This window comes from Salvelinus sp. IW2-2015, linkage group LG19, assembly GCF_002910315.2.
Source record: "Salvelinus sp. IW2-2015 linkage group LG19, ASM291031v2, whole genome shotgun sequence".
Classification (NCBI taxonomy): domain Eukaryota; kingdom Metazoa; phylum Chordata; class Actinopteri; order Salmoniformes; family Salmonidae; genus Salvelinus; species Salvelinus sp. IW2-2015.
Window position 1 is genome coordinate 33,479,118 of NC_036859.1, and position 20,492 is coordinate 33,499,609.

The 20,492-nt window shown below is 43.1% G+C and overlaps 1 protein-coding gene across 2 annotated transcripts; it reads right to left on the reverse strand.

Moving 5' to 3' along the window:
- Positions 1 to 9,168: 9,168 nt before the first annotated feature.
- Positions 9,169 to 20,373, reverse strand: LOC111979164 (F-box-like/WD repeat-containing protein TBL1XR1). 2 transcript variants are annotated; one of them, XR_011481609.1, is made up of 13 exons: positions 20,217 to 20,373; positions 17,297 to 17,522; positions 16,757 to 16,889; positions 16,199 to 16,340; positions 15,723 to 15,786; positions 15,382 to 15,479; positions 15,002 to 15,184; positions 14,636 to 14,710; positions 14,164 to 14,291; positions 13,638 to 13,803; positions 13,198 to 13,299; positions 11,218 to 11,714; positions 9,169 to 9,260 (listed from the first exon to the last, which is right to left on the reverse strand). XR_011481609.1 is itself a non-coding variant. In XM_024009504.2 (12 exons), the coding sequence occupies exons 2-12, from the start codon at positions 17,463 to 17,465 to the stop codon at positions 11,688 to 11,690; spliced, it is 1,287 nt and encodes a 428-aa protein (XP_023865272.2). In that variant the 5' UTR covers positions 17,466 to 17,522; positions 20,217 to 20,373; the 3' UTR covers positions 9,169 to 11,687. The 2 variants fall into 2 exon arrangements, 1 of the variants encoding a protein (XP_023865272.2); XM_024009504.2 differs by having other exon boundaries at positions 9,169 to 11,714.
- Between the last annotated feature and the right edge of the window lie 119 nt (positions 20,374 to 20,492).

Below are 20,492 nucleotides of genomic sequence, written 5' to 3' on the forward strand. Positions count from 1 at the left end.
AACTGGAAGGAAAGGCGGCCAAAGTAGGTGTTGGCTTTGGGGATGACCAGTGAGATATACCTGCTGGAGCACGTGCTACGGGTGGGTGTTGTTATGGTGACCAGTGAGCTGAGATAAGGTGGAGCTTTACCGAGCAAAGACTTATAGATGACCTGGAGCCAGTGGGTCTGGCAACGAATATGTAGCGAGGGCCAGCCGACGAGAGCATACAGGTCGCAGTGGTGGGTAGTATATGGGGCTTTGGTGACAAAACGGATGGCGCTGTGATAGACTGCATCCAGTTTGCTGAGTAGAGTGTTGGAGGCTATTTTGTAAATGACATCTCCGAAGTCGAGGATCGGTAGGATAGTCATTTTTACGAGGGTATGTTTGGCAGCGTGAGTGAAGGAGGCTTTGTTGCAAAATAGGAAGCCGATTCTAGATTTAATTTTGGATTGGAGATGCTTAATATGAGTCCGGATGGAGAGTTTACAGTCTAACCAGACACCTAGGTATTTGTAGTTGTCCACATGTTCTAAGTCAGAACCGTCCAGAGTAGTGATGCTAGTCGGGCGGGCGTGTGCGGGCAGCGATCGGTTGAAGAGCATGCATTTAGTTTTACTAGCGTTTAAGAGCAGTTGGAGGCCACGGAAGGAGTGTTGTATGGCATTGAAGCTCGTTTGGAGGTTTGTTAACAGTGTCCAAAGAAGAGCCAGATGTRTACAGAATGGTGTTGTCTACGTAGAGGGGGATCAAGGAATCACCAGCAGCAAGAGCGACATCATTGATATATACAGAGAAAAGAGTCAGCCCGAGAATTGAACCCTGTGGTACCCCCATAGAGACTGCCAGAGGTCTGGACACCAGGCCCTCCGATTTGACACAATGAACTCTAACTGAGAAGTAGTTGGTGAACCAGGCAGTCATGAGGTCAAAGCAATTATCCGTAGAGCTCCGAGATGGGATTGTGTCGAGGCACAGAKTTTTTTACATTTATTTTTATTTCACCTTTATTTAACCAGGTAAGCCAGTTGAGAAATGTTCTCATTTACAACTGYGACCTGGCCAAGATAAAGCAAAGCAGTGCGACAAAAACAACAATACAGAGTTACACATGGGATAAACAAACGTACAGTCAATAACACAAGATCTGGGGAAGGGTACCAAAACATTTCTGCAGGATTGAAGGTCCCAAAGAACACAGTGGCCTTCATCATTCTTAAAAGGAAGATGTTTGGAACCACCAAGATTCTTCCTAGAGCTTGTCACCCGGCCAAACTGAGCAATAGGGGGAGAAAGGCCTTGGTCAGGGAGGTGACCAAGAACCCGATGGTCACTCTGACAGAGCTCTAGAGTTCCTCTGTGGATGGGGGAGAACCTTCCAGATCTCTGCAGCACTCCACCAATCAGACCTTTATGGTAGAGTGGCCAGACGAAAACCACTCCTCAGTAGAAGGCACATCACAGCCCACTTGGAGTTTGCCAAAAGGCACCTAAAGAACGCTCAGACCATGAGAACCATCCCTACGGTGAAGTATGGTGGTGATAGCATCATGCTGTGGGGATGTTTTTCAGCAACAGGGACTGGAAGACTAGTCAGGATTGAGGAAAAGATGAATGGAGCAAAGTACAGAGAGATCCTTGATGAAAACCTGCTCCAGAGTGCTCAGGACCTCAGACTGGGGCGAAGGTTCACCTTCCAACAGGACAACGACCCTAAGCACACAGCCAAGACAACGCAGGAGTGCCTTCGGGACAAGTCTCTGAATGTCCTTGAGTGGTCCAGCCAGAGCTTGGACTTGAACYCGATTGAACATCTCTGGGGAGACCTGAAAATAGCTGTGCAGCAAYGCTCCCCGTCCAACCTGACAGAGCTTGAGAGGATCTGCAGAKTAGAATGGGAGGAACTCCCCAAATACAGGTGTGGCAAGCTTGTAGCGTCATACCCAAGAAGACTCGAGGCTGTAATCGCTGCCTTCAGTGCTTCAACAAAGTACTGAGTAAAGGGTCTGAATAAATGTGATATTTCAGTCTTGTATTTTTAATACATTTGCAAAACAAAAATACAAGCCTGTTTTTGTTTAGTCATTATGGGCTATTGTGTGTAGATTGATGAGGGGGGGAAACAATTTAATCAATTTTAGARTAAGGSTCTGAATACTTTCCGAATGCACTGTAGGTCAYCATGCATGCTGCCACAATTTAAATTAGCCTTGATAGGGTAAGTCATTCTGCCGATATAGTTAGATGGAGTTAGAGAGAGGAACAGACAGATTGCTTTCCCACGGGTGCTGCTAAGAATCCATTCAATCTGGTCTGAGATCAGAGACTGTGTCAGTATCCCAAAGGGAACTCTATTCCTTATGTAGTGCACCTCTTTTTGACCAGGGCCCATATAGGGTTCCATTTGGAACTAGTGCCTAGTGATGCAGTAGATATGACATCATGGTAGTGACCACGCAGCAATGGATTTCTCTCAGGGATTGTCTGCTTCACACCCGACTTGAGATACCGTCCACATTGACATCATCGTGGTGTCTAAACCTTCTATTGATTCAATGCCGTTGCACCCATCAACTGGTGTCATTGKACGGACAGTTTGGAAAACGGGTGTGTTTATCATAATTAAGTTTGAGCTATTGTCAACATTGACATTACAATGTTCTGCTCATTGATACACTAGGCTACTGCATTACTCCTCAACTAGTTTTATTGTGCTGTATAGGCAATTGGGCATTGAGAATGTGCATGTGCCTCCTTAGCCAGCTTGAGGTATTTACTTTACAATGAATGTGTTGAATTGACGCCCTACTGCCAACCACCTTACCAGGTTTCACTGTATCGACATTGAGAATGGGTATGTAATTAGCACGTTAAATGTTTTTGAGTACTCAATGTCTGGWTGTCATGTACTATGAATCTTTAAAACATTGGTCATGATGGGTACTAAGACTGAAAGCCAAGAAATACACACACACTCTCACACACAACAAAACAGTTTAATATTTCCATTTTAATCTGCACTTTCCTGTCATTTATTTCAAGTAAGAAATTGTGAATAAAAATATATATCCTAAAAATCTGGGTTTTCCAACAGTTACTGGGTGCTTTACTGCAGAGCTGTATTTACACAGGCTTCAGTGGTTCACTAGGTGACAAAAAAGCTATTGTAAATATTTTACATTTACTGTTGATTTAGTCATTCAACACATTCAGTCAACGAATTTAACAGACAAATTCAATTAACTTTTGCTACAATGGTACTAGATATACCATATGACTTCAATTCAATGACGAATCATGGTCTATAGCCAGGGATTAATACAGCAACAACAAAAAATCCTGTGATGGAAACTTAAGATGGTCTCACAAGCCACAGAGATGAAGGGGTGCTGCTAGTGCCTGGTTCTAGGGGATATAGTACATGGAAGTCTGCGTGACGTAAATTCATAATGCCCTCAAAGCCGGTGTTTGGAGGATATATTGACACAGTTTGTCAGCCCAAGACGAAACAACACCCGTGTCAATATATCCTCCAAACACCGGCTTCGAGGGCATTATCACTTAAGTAAACAGTAGATGGAAGTTTGTGTGACGTGCTGCTGAACACACAGCATACTGGATAAAGCTTAAGGTGAGAGTGATAACAGCGAAAGGTGTGTGTGTGTGTGTGTGTGCCCCATCAAAAGTAAAATGTTTACAGCGTTTTACCGTGCCAAAACCTTTGTTAATAGCTTGTATGACAACCAAGTGAACTCACCCTCAAAGATTTTCGTTCCATAACCTCGGTTAAAGATTAGATCCAATGTTTTAAAAGAACAAAGTTCCAACAACCATCATAGATAAAAGGGGTGTTTTAGAAATATGAGCTGGATTTACAACTGTGTAGGCTAGATTAACGAACACTCAATGAAGGAACAGTCAACTGATTATGATTGAGTTATTCTAATGTTTATATTATCAATACCTTACCAATAGTGATTACAGTGCCTTCAGGACTTGGTCTTTTACCAAATAGGGCTATCTTCTGTATACCACCCCTACCTTGTCACAACACAACTGATTGGCTCAAACGCATTAAGAAGGAAAGAAATTCCACAAATTAACTATTAACAAGGCACACCTGTTAATTGAAATGCATTCCAGGTGACTACCTCRTGAAGCTGGATGAGAGAATGCCAAGAGTGTGCAAAGCTGTCATCAAGGCAAAGGGTGGCTACTTTGAAGAATCTCGAATATAAAATATATTTTGAATTGTTTAACACTTTTTAGGTTACTACATCATTCCATATGTGTTAGTTCATAGTTTTGATGTCCTCTACAATGTAGAAAATAGTAAAACTCAAGAAAAACCCTTGAATGAGTAGGTGTGTCCAAACTTTTGACTGGTACTGTAAGAAAGTCATGACCATTATGCTTTTAGGGAAAGAGGATCATTTTGTACATGTTTTAAACGGCGAGTGTGACTGATTCCAGTCCCCTTGATTAGGGGGTCCAGGGTCCTCCCCCGGGAGAATGTTTAAGTAGAAGGACTGAGAAGCTCAGTTCTGGTGACTTGTTAAAAGGACATTCTACTCCAAAATKWATTTAAATAAGTTCATGCTGACACCATCTAAGATATAATTACCACCTCCAAAAATGGGCCTAATAACGTACTGATAAAAATGATGCTAAAATGATTTGAACATATTGGATATAGCCTATGCATGGTCTATATTATCAGATGTGCTATTAGCAATAAGCATTATCACCTGTAGCCCAACTGATGAAGAATAGTGGCTATAAAATCTGCATTCACCCCATCCTGATTGTTATTATTATCATATTATTATTATACACATTTTGCCATGGGACGGCGAGAAGATTTTGCCGTTTTACAGCTAATTTCCCTCAAATCTACACATTTTGACATATGTTGGAGAGAAATATTTGCAGTCTGTAATATGATATCTGAGTGAGACTGACAAAAAAATGAATGGGGCCTCCCTGGCCGGTAATTCGACCATGATAACAAGTTTAGATAGCTGGCCGCTAAACGAATTTAGCAATCTAAAAAATGTAAGCTAACATGGGCTAACTGACTATCAGTGACTGACATAACAAGAGAAAAACAGCTGGCCACCAGTTGCCCATCACTGGTCTCAGACAACGATCTAGCATTAGTGTTACTATCCTTTACCCAGTATTGGGAGGGAACAACCATCTAGGACCAGTGTAACTATCCTGGACCCAGTGGGTTACAACCATCTAGGACCAGTGTAACTATCCTGGACCCAGTAGGAACAACCATCTAGGACCAGTGTAACTATCCTGGACCCAGTAGGGAACAACCATCTAGGACCAGTGTAACTATCCTGGACCCAGTAGGGAACAACCATCTAGGACCAGTGTAACTATCCTGGACCCAGTAGGACAACCATCTAGGACCAGTGTAACTATCCTGGACCCAGTAGGGAACAACCATCTAGGACCAGTGTAACTATCCTGGACCCAGTAGGGAACAACCATCTAGGACCAGTGTAACTATCCTGGACCCAGTAGGGAACAACCATCTAGGACCAGTGTAACTATCCTGGACCCAGTAGGGAACAACCATCTAGGACAGTGTAACTATCCTGGACCCAGTAGGGAACAACCATCTAGTACTAGTGTAACTATCCTGGACCCAGTAGGGAACAACCATCTAGGACCAGTGTAACTATCCTGGACCCAGGACTTTTTGGGTGCAAGAAAATCATAACATTTAACAGTAGATTCATGTAAATTGAAACCTCCCCTGTAAATTTGAAACAAGACCATTAAAAAAAAAATATATTTAAAAAATCATCATTGTAATAAACTTCATATAACATAATTCTGCATAAAAAAACAGTTTTTTGGCAATGAAGGGTTTTAAGTAGTCTCATAGCAATTCCTTTTAATATCGGCAATTTCAACAACGTACTTTTGACCACTAGATTGGCAGTTGACTGGCCATTGAAAAAAAGCATCGGCTGCTCACACTGCCAATGCTTTCCCTAACTTTGTTAGCCTAGTTTGAAGCTACTAGACACAGAGCATGCAAACGTCACAAGACCAAAGCAAATACGTCACTCAGATATCTATTTGGCGTCGTTTCCACTTGGCGCAAATTAAGTATAGTAGGCAGAACAAAGTAGGAGGTGGGTAGAAGCCAAGCAGAAGCTAGCAAGATCCGATTGGACATGTTTTTAAACATGGTTACACTTGAACACAAATATAAAACGCAACATGTAGTGTGGTTCCCATGTTTCACGAGCTGAAATAAAATATCCCAGAAATGTTCCATAGGCACAGTAAGCTTTTGTTTACATCCCTATTAGTGCTAAGTTTATCCATCCACCTGACAGGTGTGGCATATCAAGAAGCTTATTAAACAGCATGATCATTACACAGATGCACCTTGTGCTGGGGACAATAAAAGGCCACTAAAATGTTCAGTTTTGTCACACACCGCCAAAATTTTGAGGGASCATGCAATTGGCATGCTGACTGCAGGATTGTTGACAAAGAATTGAATGTTAACTTCTCTATCATAAGCCATTTTAGAGAATTTGGCAGTACGTCCAACCGGTCTCACAAGTGCAGACCACRTGTATGGCTTCGTGTGRACGAGCGGTTTGCTGATGTCAATGTTGTGAACAGAGTGCCCCATGGTGGCGGTGGGGTTATGGTATGGGCAGGCATAAGCTACAGACAACGAAGACAATTGCATTTTATTGATGGCAATTTTAATGCAGAGATACCTTGATAAGATTCTGAGGCCCATTGTCTTGCCATTCATCTGCAACCATCAGCTCATGTTTCAGCATGGGATGCTTTGGATCGATGTGTAGGACAGCGTGTTCCAGTTCCCACCAATATCCAGCAACTTCGCACAGCTATTGAAGAGTGAGACAACATTCCACATGCCACAATCAACAATCTGATCAACTCTATGCGAAGGAAATTTGCCACGCTGCATGAGCCAAATACATGGTGGTCACACCAGATAGTGACTGGTTTTGATCCATGCCCATACCTTTAAAAAAATATATATCTGAATTCCTAGTCATGTGAAATCCATAGATTAGGGCCTAATTTATTTAAATTTACTGATTTCCTTATAGGAACTGTAACTCAGTAAAATCTTTGAAATTGTTGCGTTTATATTTTTGTTTAGCATATTTGCTTATTTCCGTTAGGGAATAACTGAAGTGTGTGTGCACAATAACTCAATTCACCCTTGCACGCCTTTTAAACAACGCAATATTTTCAAAACTTTGGCAAAGGGTCTAGTCTACAAAACTTTGAGCACTCTGCTCTTAACAGATTTTCTGTTCCCAAAACTACAATGTATTAAAAGCTTAAGTTAGCAGAACGGAGTCCAAGTTTCATCTGGCGCCATCTTCTCCCACTTCCCATCACTGGACTTCCTCKTATTACCATATTTGGTGGTGAGTGGAAGTTCTAARACGGATGCTTCAGATTTGTACATCCTGTGAGACATCTGGCTCCTTCTGTCTGTGCCGAAAGTGCCCGAGGGACGATGCTACAGTGCATTCAGACCCCTTGACTTTTTTCACATTTTGTTACGTTACAGCTTTATTTTAAAATGTATTACATTTAAAAAGCATTCTCATCAATCTACACACAATACCCTATAATGACAAAGCAAAGAAAAAATAAATAAAATGACCTWATTTAAATAAGTATTCAGACCCTTMGCTATGAGATTCGAAATTGAGCTCAGATGMATCCTGTTTCCATTGATCATCCTTGAGATGTTTCTACAACTTGTAGTCCACCTGTGGTAAATTAAATTMATTAGACATGATTTGGAATGGCACACACCTGTCTATATAAGGTCCCACAGTTGACAGTGCATGTTAGAGCAAAAACCAAGCCATGAGGTYGAAGGAATTGTCCGTAGAAATCTGAGACAGGATTGTTTCGAGGCACAGATCTGGGGGAGGGTACCAAAACATGTCTGTAGCATTGAAGGTCCCCAAGAACACAGTGGCCTCCATCATACTTCAATGGAAGAAGTTCGCCACCACCAAGACTCTTCCTAGAGCTGGCCGCCCGGCCAAACTGAGCAATCGGGGGAGAAGGGCCTTGGTCAAGGAGGTGACCAAGAACGCGATGGTCACTCTGCTCCAGAGTTCCTCTGTGGAGATGGGAGAATCTTCCAGAAGGACAACCATCTCGGCAGCACTCCACCAATCAGGCCTTTATGGTAGTGGCCAGACGGAAGCCACATCTCAGTAAAAGGCACATAAGACCACTTGGAGTCTGCTAAAAGGCACTTAAAGGACTCTCAGACCATGATAAACAAGATTCTCTGGTCTGATAAAACCAAGATTGAACTATTTGGCCTAAATTCCAGGTGTCACATCTGGAAGAAACCTGGCACCATCCTTACAGTGAAGCATCATGCTTTGGGGATGTTTTTCAATGGCAGGTACTGGGAGACTAGTCAGGATCGAGGGAAAGATGAACGAAGCAAAGTACAGAGATCCTCAATGAAAACCTGCTCCAGAGCRCTCAGGACCTCAGACTGGGGAGAAGGTTCACCTTTCAGCAGAACAATGACCCTAAGCACAYATCTAAGACAACACAGAAGTGGCTTCGGGACAATTCTCTGAATGTCCTTGTGGCCCAGCCAGAGCCTGGACTTGAACCCAATCGAACATCTATGGAGACMTGAAAACAGCTGTCCAGTGACACTCCCCATCCAACCTGACAAGAGCTTGAGAGGATCTGCAGAGMARAATGGGAGAAACTCCCCAAATACAGGTGTGGAAAGCTTGTAGCATCATACCCAGGAAGACTCCAGGTTGTAATCTCTGCCAAAGGTGCTTCAACAAAGTACTGAGTCAAGGGTCTGAATACTTATGTAAAAGTAAGATTCCATTTTTGTTTATAGAAGTGCAAAAATTATGGGGTAATGGGTGTAGATTTTTATTGTTGTATTAATTTTAAAGGCTGTAACATAACAAAATGTGAAAAAAAGTCAAGGGGTCTGAATATTTCCGAATGTACCATGGATAGACTACTACACAACCTATGACTGAAGAGGATGTGCATTTCATAAACAAAAAAAAGATTTTTTTAAACAAAAAAAACATGCAATACACCAAAAGGTCTCTAGGTGAGAAACAAACCAAGTCAACAGAAAAACCACACGGCTATTATCAAAATAGATTTTTTATTCTAGACGTTTCAAAGATCTGATTGATATTACAACAGTCAGATGCGTAGGTTGCAGAGAGTCTCAGCATCTGTGTGAGTGAGAGAAGATAACATGGGTGAGGGCGAAGACAAAATGAAACAAACAAAAAAAACAATCTGCACACTGGTATTTAGCGACATGGTCCAGGGTGTTGTGGATAAATCACATTGAGATTTATTGTTCTTGTTCATTTTTGCTACAAATAAATCAGAATTATAAAAGTTTTTCAAAGAGTACAAAACCTTCAAGAGCTTTTTAGGCATAGCAAAGATAGAATTAGTACTTTAGGTAGGAACAAGAAATAGCAAACACTTGAATGCATTGTAAAAAGATTATTTTTTAAAAACAAACATTATAAAATACCATTCCACTGTCAAGACTTCCTAATAGTCTTCATGGAACGATCCACTCACTGTTGGTTATATTAAAGCAAACTTCAAAATACTCTTAGCTAGCTTCTGTACAAAATGYGTTTGTAAAACAAGTGACATTCTTTGAGCAAAGGAGGCTTTTGGAGAAGATTTTTGTTGTTGAAAATAAAACATTGGTGTTTTAAAGCCACTGGATGTTAGCTAGGGCTACGAGATGGTATGTTGGAATGCCATGAAGTTGGCTTGGATCCAATGTGTACCCAACAAGTCTACAGTTTAGAAACTACTATTGTCCCCCGCTTTTTCACAGAACGACTACACGCGTTCAGCTACGGGAGAGAAATTAAACTAACAGCATTATCCTGCGTCTGGATGTACCAACCAGGGTTGGTGGTCAACGCCATTTAAAGTGCTCAAATTCCAATTCAATAACGGAAAAAAAGTTGCCATTTATTTTCCATTAAGATTTTATTCAAATTCTAATTAGAAGTTGACTTCCAGAATGGAATTGACCCCAAAACCTTTTTGCTTGAACACATCTCCTGTTTTGCATTATTCTTAAGTGCAGAAAATAACTTAAAACAAACCCATTCTTAGGGCTGCTCTTTTATAGCTATGACCGTTTAATGGTATTTTATAAAGACCCATTTCTCATGGTGAAAGACCCACATGATGCATAAGAATAACACATTTCCAAGCGTTTCGGAGAATTTTTCAAAACCAACGTTGCATACAAGTGGCATACAAAAAGAATCCCCTGTGATGTCACATATATATATATATTATATGTAGTTAGAATGTTACGTCAAGTCATATGTTCCAAAGTCTGCTTCTCATCTCCCTGCCTAGAAAATATCACCTTCTGAACACCACAAAAAAAGCCCCATTTATAGGCCTTGACAYAGCCTGTCTCCGAGTGTTGGTGCTGGGTAGAAAATCAATCATCCACAATGACTTAAGAGCAGACACAGCAGTGCGTCCTCAAACAGAACACTTGAAACAATGGTTCACTCCAAAATCAAAGTTGGTCAGAAGTTACGACTCAAAAGTAGTCTTGGAACATTGACAAAATCTAATGTTTGACCAATTTCGGGTATGAAAACTCCCGGCTAACTTTGACATGGGCGTTTGTATGGGGGTTGTCCTGTGTCCTATTCATTCATGAGCTACCCAAAGCACTGCCATTCCTATGTTCTGGCTAAAAGAGCCGCGGAGGCACAGATGGACGATCAGCCTTTCCTTCTACATAACACTGAAACCTAAAGTAACATGTCCTTAGAATATGAAAGGATGGGGTTATGTAGTAGCTAACGGTGATGATCTTTAGTCCAGAGATCTAACAGTTTTCACACCTGAAACCATTTCTCAAGGTAAACAAGCAAAATGAGACATAGTGCTTTCCTCCCCACTAACTGCTCTCTGACAAATATTAAAAAAAACGACAATTTTGGGCAAACTGAAAAACAAGCATCAAAATTACAATTGAAAACAAATTAACCCATTTCAACTTATGAAATATAGATTTGTTCAATGTTTTCTTGAGCCATAAACAAAAGTACAGTGCCAAAGTGAATGGATTTCTCCCAATAAACAGTTTCAAACCCAAATTGTAAAAGAAACAAAAATCCTACTGACCTCTCCRCTCTTTCCCCGACATGTAACACAAACCTACGGCAAAAGGACGACAAAACATGCTGACATGTACAATATGCACACACCAACAACGTGAGGGGAAAAAAAAGCCATTTCTGGTATAAAGGATAAAAAGAAAGAAACTAAACAAAATAGCAGATGTTTTGGTATGTATGCAATGGGTCCCCTTTGGGATTTTATAATTCTCTGAACGTAAAAGTAATTTGTCTCTCCTGTGGGTCTGAGTCTGACTTGGGGGGGGGGGGGAAGACACCCTTCACTGGAGGTTAGTTTGACCCCTTCACTGGAGGTGTAGTTTAAGTGTTTATGTGGGTGTTGAGCGCTCCGTCGGTGGTGGTTGTGATGGCAGGCCATGGCTTCTGTTGGGACTACAGCAGTGTAGACGACAGGCAGGGACAGTCATTTTGGCTATGTACACATTCGTAGTCGGTCCATGGCTCCCCAAACGAGCGTCATTTCCTCAGGTCTAATACACAAACCTGGAACAGAGAGAGAGCAGGAAAGATAGACGTTAAAGGTCATATGTAATGAGCTGGGCCATATTTTTTTTTTCTGACCACGTGACCAGACCTGGAAAACCCCTGGCCTTAAAAGGATCTTTATCTACTTTCCCAGTCAGATAAAAAAAAATGTATGTCTCTGCCTGCAGTTTGAAGTTAAGAGGTAGATGACTGAAAGTCTATGGGTATCTGCTAGCTGGTACCATAGACTTCCAGTCATTATGCTAATGCTAGTTAACATTATCTGGCTAGTTGGCAATGGCTCGCGAATCTACCTCTTAACTTCCTTCATACTTGACACAAACATAAAAATGGTATCCACAAGTTCATCTGACTCTGGGGAAGTAGATAAATGGCCCCATTAGCAAAATCCTGACGTATCCCTTTAACATAGAAACCAACTATGCCTTTAACAATGAGACAAACACACATCCATTACTAGTCTAAGTGGTGCAGTATACACTGCAGAAAGTCACTTCATTTTCATTCAATCTGCGGAACCTCTAAGGTTCTGACACCGCCTGGTATCGGTAACAGAGAGAACAGTCTATGACCATTTTTAAGCCTTGCTCTGACACCACCTGGCATAGAGGTCATAGTTGGCAGAGAGCTCGGCTACAGTGATGTACTTAGGCCATACGCACTACCCGCTGTAGCACCTTGCGTTCAGATGCCAAGCAGTTGCCATACCAAGCGGTGATGCAGCCAGTCAAGATGCTCTCAATGGTGCAGCCGTATAACTTTGAGAATCTGAGAGCCCATGCCAAATCTTTTCAGCCTCCTGACGGGGAAAAGGGATTGTCGTGCCTTCTTCACAACTGTTGGTGTGTGTGGACGCTAATTCCTTAGTGATGTGGACACCAAGGAACTTGAAGCTCTCGATCYGTTCCACTACAGCTCCGTTGATGTAGATGTGTCGTCAGCAAACTTAATGGTGTTGGAGTCGTGGGTGAACAGGGAGTACAGGAAGGGACTAAGCACGCACCCCTAAGGGGCCCCCGTATTGAGGGTCTGCGTGGCGGACGCGTTATTGCCTACCCCCACTGTGGTCCCTCAGAAAGTCCATGATCCAGTTGCAGAAGGATGTGTTCAGTCCCAGGATCCTGAGCTTAGTGATGAGCTTGGAGGGCACTATGGTGTGGAACTACTAGGACAATCCCTTACAGATGACCTGTAGMTGCTCAAGACCATCGACAACCTAGCCGTTTGATTCATTACTCCTCAGCTGCAACTGTTGWCAAGTAAATCATTCTGTTTATTGCTCTTTTTGACCCCAGATGAATATAACAGACGCTGGATACTGGACAGGTAGCTAACAGATCATTAGCACAGTACTACAATCTATATATAGTGTCACTACTTGGTGCTCGTGAACAGTGGGTGTAAATGAAGCCAGGCTCCTCCTGACACCAGGGAAATAATTCCTGGCTGTGTCCATTAAGAGACAGCTGGTGAGACTTACCGATCCGTCTGACGCGCTGGCTCCCACCTTGTCGCCCGTGGCGTTCCAGCACACCTCGAAGATACCCCCCGTTCCCCTATAGCTGTGGACTAAAGCCCCCGTCTGGACAGAGGGACAGACAGAGGGACAGGGGTGTAATCAGCCAAACAATGACCAGGGAAAATGGATTTGGGGCAACTCAATTTCAATCATGTTTACATTATTACACGTATCTCACTAAGGACTGAGCTCCAGATTTACATTTAGAACTCAAATTTTCACAGAAATCACCCATTGAAATCAATGCATCATATACATCAGAGTCAGGCACCCAGATTCAGACCTAAATATTCAAACCCATTCGTCGACCACCAGACCAGCCCTACAAGAAACAGTCGGGCTTGAGATGTGAATGATGTACGAGTGACGTCAGCGACTGTGTGTGTGTGTCCGTCCCGTACCTGTGTGTTCCAGATGTGGACACACTTGTCGAAGGAGCCGCTGGCCAGGTGGCGCCCGTCGGGGCTGAAGGCCACACTGTAGACGGGCTCCTGGTGGCGGGTGAGCGTGTGGATGCACACGCCYCGCTCCACGTCCCACAGACGCACCGTCGAGTCAAACGACGCGCTGGGGAGAAGAAGAACAGTACTTTAGCATCCATCTTGGAAATTCMTCTTCTGCTCCTAACGACCCAGACACCACCCATTTGGGAGGGAGCATGGTGCGGCGCCCCAGGAGCTGTTTAGGAGGGTAAAAGGCAGCGGAAGGACAGAAGATCTATTCACTTATATTTGATTACAGTGACTATCCTGGGCTCTTTATTTTTTCCTTCAGCTGTGGGGAAACAGATTGTCAGATAGAGATGAACACATGACTCCATACTACGTCACGTACAGATCTTAAATGTTTTTTTATGATACATAACCGCTTATGATAAAAACCCCAGAGGAATGCTGGGAGTTGGAGTGTTTCACCGTCTTCTATTACCTGGCCAGCATCAGGTTGGCATTGGGGTTGTTGGTCCCGGGCCCCGTGGGGCTCCACTTGATGGTGTAAATCTCCTTACTGTGGGCCTGCAGGTCGTGGACACACGAGTCCTGCTTCATACTCCAGATCTGAGACAGACAGGAGACAGAGACATTATGTAGCACCATGGGACCGACTCAGGAAGGAGACAGAGACATTATGTAGCACCATGGGACCGACTCAGGAAGGAGACAGAGACATTATGTAGCACCATGGGACCGACTCAGGAAGGAGACAGAGACATTATGTAGCACCATGGGACCGACTCAGGAAGAAGAGGTTGTAGATCCGGCCTATAAACTATAAACTAGGACCAACGGTCCCCAATAACACTACTGTGTGTGTGCTGTGTGTGTGAGAGAGAGAGAGCTGTGTGTGAGAGAGAGAGAGAGCTGTGTGTGTGAGAGAGAGAGAGCTGTGTGTGTGTAATGACCTTGAGTGTCATGTCGTCAGAGCAGGAGGCCAGCAGACTCCCCGTGGGATCCCACTTGATTGCGTTCACTTCATTCTATAGGAGGGAAAGAGAAAGGGATGATGAGTGACAATACAAGGAAACACGTTGTGAACTTTATAATATAGCAGCACACAAAGATGCATTAACTGTCTAAAGGCACTTCCTGTAGTGACGTGACAGAACAGGAAGAGGACGGGCAAAAGGCTTCACCTTTTTTTTCAGGTCAGTGCATTTGAAGACGAGGCCTTTAGACTACAGAGATGAATCAATGTCAGTCACAATGTCAACGTGACAGAGGAGACTGTTGAAACGCATCCAGGCCAGACAGCCAGTCCCTGGTCTTACCGTGTGTCCCTGGAAAGTCTTGACAGGCCGGTCCTGCCCCAGCTTACACACGTGTATGCACATGTCCGTGCTGCAGGAGGCAAACGTGTTGTTGCTCTGCCAGTCCACGTCCAGGGCYGGCGCAGAGTGGAAGGGAAACTGCTGCTTAGCCTCTCCCGTGTGAGCGTCCCAAATGATGGTGGTCTGAACGGGAGACGGATACACTGTCAGAGTCCTTTCATCATGCATGACCAATGACAACACACCACGACGAATCAAATTCATTTAAAAGGATTTTAAGMCAAACTGTCTATCACAAAACACATTATCTTACGTTATCCTACCTTGGCTATGTTATCCTACCTTGGCTACGTCATCCTACCTTGGCTACGTTATCTTACCTTATCTACTCCTGCACTGAGGATGAAGTTTCCTTTCTTATTCCATTTAAGGGCAAATATAGGACCTTTATGCTGGCCCAAGGTACTGGCGAGGTTACCTGCAAAAACACATGTCACGGTGCTTGTTTAGCATGAGAACAGGACTATGGGCCATCTATAATTCGGTGTTTAGAAATGTTGAGTTGTTGTCCTAGCCAAAAGGGATCCCCCTAAATGGACAGACATGTTGTCCAGAAATCACCTCAGTGGACAAAAGCTTATATTGTTTGCCTAAAACTATTAAAGCAAAAATGTTATGTAAACAATTGACAACGGCCGTAGTGCATCTTTAAATGGCTTACCGTCTTTAGTCCATATTCTGGCAAAGCCGTCGTACGAGCCTGTGGCTAGCAGTGTACCCTCACTCTGAAAAATACAAATTCAGCAGTTATTTAGGATTTTTTTAAATACCAAAACGAAACCCTTTAAATAACCTGGAATTCTGGTTTGCCATATATTTGTTTGTTTCTGTTGCACTCCAGATTKGGACCAAACAAGGGACCGATCCTAATTTGAGATTTATGTGCATTACTAAAATCTTGGCAAAAAAATTATCTCCCGATGACACCAAACATTTMCCAGAAAGTCAGTTTTGCCTGCTTGTCTTGAGTTGCGATTAAGCCCAAAGTAGTTAAATGCAGGTTGAGTATCCTTCATAGAGCAGGGAAATGACAGCCAGCTCTACTGTTACTCAGCCCTGTATTTTCCATGGGAGAGAGAAGCYGTCCCATATTTCCAGCTGGGAAGACAAACTAATCGGGGTCTCTCTCCAACTCACATTCCAGTCCAGYGAGGTGACGTCTTTGTTGCTGGGTACGTCCTGGCCTCCCTCCCGTATACAGTGTCTCAGCACCAGCTGCRTGGAGCTGCCCGTGTCGTTCTCACTCAGGTTCCAGATCCGCGCCGTCGAGTCCCCAGACCTGCGCACACACACACACTATCATCTAACATCCAACTTCTTTGGCTAGCCTAAAACCACAGTAATGTCTGACTACGTAGATTGTATTATATGGTGCGTAGGATTCAATTAGATGTGCGAGTACAAAACACACAAATAAACATTATTTCACTGAAGGTTACCACCAGCAACCTGTTGGAAACATCCTTGACTAAGTTCTGCCACATCAAAATGTAGGTCAACGCATACTTCTCCAGACTAACAATGCTGTATGAAGGTGGATTTTACTTTATGAACAGAAATCATTTATCTTTAGGCTATGTCCCTGCTCTGTAAAGAGACAGAAGTAGGACAGACAGTGAGACAGAAGTAGGACAGACAGTGAGACAGAAGTAGGACAGACAGTGAGACAGAAGGATATAGGAGTTTGCTCTGTACCCAGAGGCGAGCAGGTCGTTGACAGGGTTCCAGGCACAGATGAACACCTCTGACTCGTGGCCCCTCAGCACCATGGCCTTGTTTTGGGGGATCTCCACATCCCGGTCCACCTCCATCATCTCTGCATGGTGGTCTGGACRCACACACACATACCATAAAGTTAGATAATAGACTCATCTTGTATCAAACATCTTATATCCATCTAGAGTTCTATCTCTATGCTAGACACACAGGCTGAGTCCTGAGCCAATTCCGCACTTGCACATTCCTCCATCATTTAAAATGCATAGGACTGATGTAAGCATTGGCTGATGGAGTTTCCACCCCGTTAAATCCATGGCCGGAGGGAGCTAGCTTGTCGAATAGCAGCTAAACCTACGCTAGTGTTAGTATGGATGACAACAGTCTCCACCGTACATTGTGCTTTAAACTCAAGAGGTGTGAAGCCTATGTATTGTAAATCAGTTGTACTGTTATGGCATCATGATCATGAAAGGAAACATGGAAAATGTAACAAAAATAATAAAAGGTTATGCTCACTGGCTAAGCCATGGGCGCCGTTCTCCTCGCCGTTGGCAGCGGTGCCTCCCTCTCCGTTCTTGGCACCGCCAGGCTGGAGGCCCTGGGTGCCGCTAGTGCTGCCGACCTGCTGCTGCTGGGCCAGCTTTTCCCTGTAGGCCTGCTGCCGCGTCTGCACCACGTCGGGCATAACCGCGTCGATCAGGGACAGCGACTCGATGGGCCGCCCGTCAAAAAGAGTGCCATCCTGGRTGGCAACAAGACAGAAGTTTGGGTTCTTACACAGTTTCAGGTACTACTAATGATGGGTGGGGCTGGGAACTGCAGGGACCTCACRATATCATCACCATACTTAGCTGCTGATTTTATAAGTATTGCGATTCCATATGTATTGCGATTCTATACAGTTGAAGTCGGAAGTTTACATACATCTTAACCAAATGCAATAAAACTCAGTTTCACAATTCCTGACATTTAATCCTAGTAAAAATGCCCTGTCTTAGGTCAGTTAGGATCAAACACCTTTATTTTAAGAATGTGAAATGTCAGAATAATAGTAGAGAGAATGATTTATTTTCAGCTTTTATTTCTTTCATCACATTCCCAGTGGGTCAGGAAGTACATACACTCAATTAGTATTTGGTAGCATTGCCTTTAAATTGTTTAACTTGGGTCAAACGTTGCAGGTAGCCTTCCACAAGCTTCCCACAATAAGTTGGGTGAATTTTGGCCCCATTCCTCCTGACAGAGCTGGTGTAACTGAGTCAGGTTGTGTAGGCCTCCTTGCTCGCACACACTTTTTCAGTTCTGCCCACCAATGTTCTATAGGATCGAGGTCAGGCTTTGTGATGGCCACTCCACACCTTTGACTTTGTTGTCCTTAAGCCATTTACTACAACTTTGGAAGTATGCTTGGGGTCATTGTCCATTTGGAAGACCCATTTGCAACCAAGCTTTAACTTCCTGATTGATGTCTGAGATGTTGCTTCAATATATCCACATCATTTTCCTGCCTCATGATGCCATCTATTTTGTGAAGTGCACCAGTCCCTCCTACAGCAAAGACCCCCACAAACATAACAATGGTCACTACGGCCAGAGGACCATCTCTCCAAAAAGTCACGATCTTTGTTCCCATGTGCAAGTTGCAAACATGCCTTTTTTTTAATGGCGGTTTGGAGCTGTGACTTTTTCCTTGCTGAGCGCCTTTCAGATTATGTCGATATAGGACTCATTTTACTGTGGATATAGATACTTTCTGTACCTGTTTCCTCCAGCTTCACAGGTCCTTTGCTGTTGTTCTGGGATTGATTTGCACCTTTTTGTACCAAAGTACGTTCATCTCTAGAGACAGAACACTCTCCTTCCTGAGCGTATGAGGCTGCGTGGTCCATGGTGTTTATACTTGCGTACTATTGTTTGTACAGATGAACGTGGTACCTTTCAGGCATTTGGAAATTGCTCCCAAGGATGAACCAGACTTGTGGAGGTCTACAAAAAAATTCTGAGGTCTTGGCTGATTTCTTTTGATTTTCCCATGATGTCAAGCAAAGAGGCACTGAGTTTGAATGTAGGCCTTGAAATACATCCACAGATACACCTCCAATGACTCAAATGATTCAATTAGCCTTCAGAAGCTTCTAAAGCCATGACATCTTTTTCTGCCATTTCCCAAGCTGTTTAAAGGCAGTCAACTTAGTGTATGTAAACTTCTGACCCACTGGAATTGTGATTCAGTGAATTATAAATGGAAATAATCTGTCTGTAAACAATTGTTGGGAAAATTACTTGTTCATGCACAAAGTATATGTCCTAACCGACTTGCCAAAACTATAGTTTGTTAACAAAGAAATTTTGTGGAGTGGTTGAAAAACGAGTTTTAATGACTCCCACCTAAGTGTATGTAAACTTCTTATTTCAACTGTATGTATTGCGATTCTCGCGATTCTATATGCATTGTGATTCTATATGTATTGGATTTTTTCACGATTCGACAGCGCGCTTTCACTGTGATTCGATGTTCCAAACATATTGCTCACTATGTCTGCTGCAGAGGGACAAGAGAGAACAGTAGAAAACGAGTTTTGATCAGTCAGGGAAACAAAGAAATTGCTGAAAACAGGTTGGCTCACTATTTAAAAACAAAAYGGAGAACAAGCTATAGGATGAAAAACAGCAGTTTTGGCGCAGGTACAGATGACTAGCACTAGCTAACTACCTACAGTAGAAARAATTATAACAATAAATACATTACAAATCCATACTYGGAGTCAAATATAGATAAGATAGTCCAAAACAATATTGCGATTTGTAACTTGATTAATTCCGACCCCATCACTACAGGTGATTCAGGGCCAGATGGTTTTATAATCCCCTAATGGCTAAAGGGGAATTCCACTCAAAAGTTTAAATTTCCTTCTTTATGTTTCAATTGATATGTCTAACATGCGTCTTCACCCAGAAACTTTAGTCAAAATCTGTAGTAGAGCACTAGAAAATTACAATCCAATGACATCAGCTATAGCAGAGCAATAGAGCGCATGATGTCATAGGATTGCTCTTCCCTAGGATTAGATGTAATGTAATCCTAGATTTGTGGTTGGGGCAACTTCAACCGTSTTACATTTAGGAAATTAAAGGCTACATAGAGAAGGTATTGAACACGGTGGCAGGTAGCCTAGTGGTTAGAGCGTTGGGCCAGTAACCGAAAGGTTGCTAGATCGAATCCCTGAGCTGACAAGGTAAAAATCTGTCATTCTGCCCCTGAACAAGGCAGTTAACCCACTGTTCCTAGGCCGTCATTGTAAATAAGAATTTGTTCTTAACTGACTTGCCTAGTTAAATAAAGGTTAAATCAAATAAACAGTCAATATATAGGAAAGTTAGCGGTTAGCGTGGCGCACAGTCAGTAAATAAGCAAGTTAGCATTGAGGGTACTGACCTCGTTGATGCTGACCTCTGCCTCCACGTACTGCAGGCCCTTCTGGATGATGGAGATGAGGGCAGCAGGGGGCACCAGGGCTCCGTTGATATTSGACTGGCTGATGTGGCTCTCTATGCCAAACGTGAAAGCCGAGTGGGAGAAGCCTGGCAGACAGGGAAAGGGATGGAGAGAGGGAAATTAGTGTTGTTACACCCCTGTCCTTCAAATCGCCACAACACTGCGTCATTAGGTTGTTATGGTTACATTCACCTTGAAGAGTTTATACCCAACGGG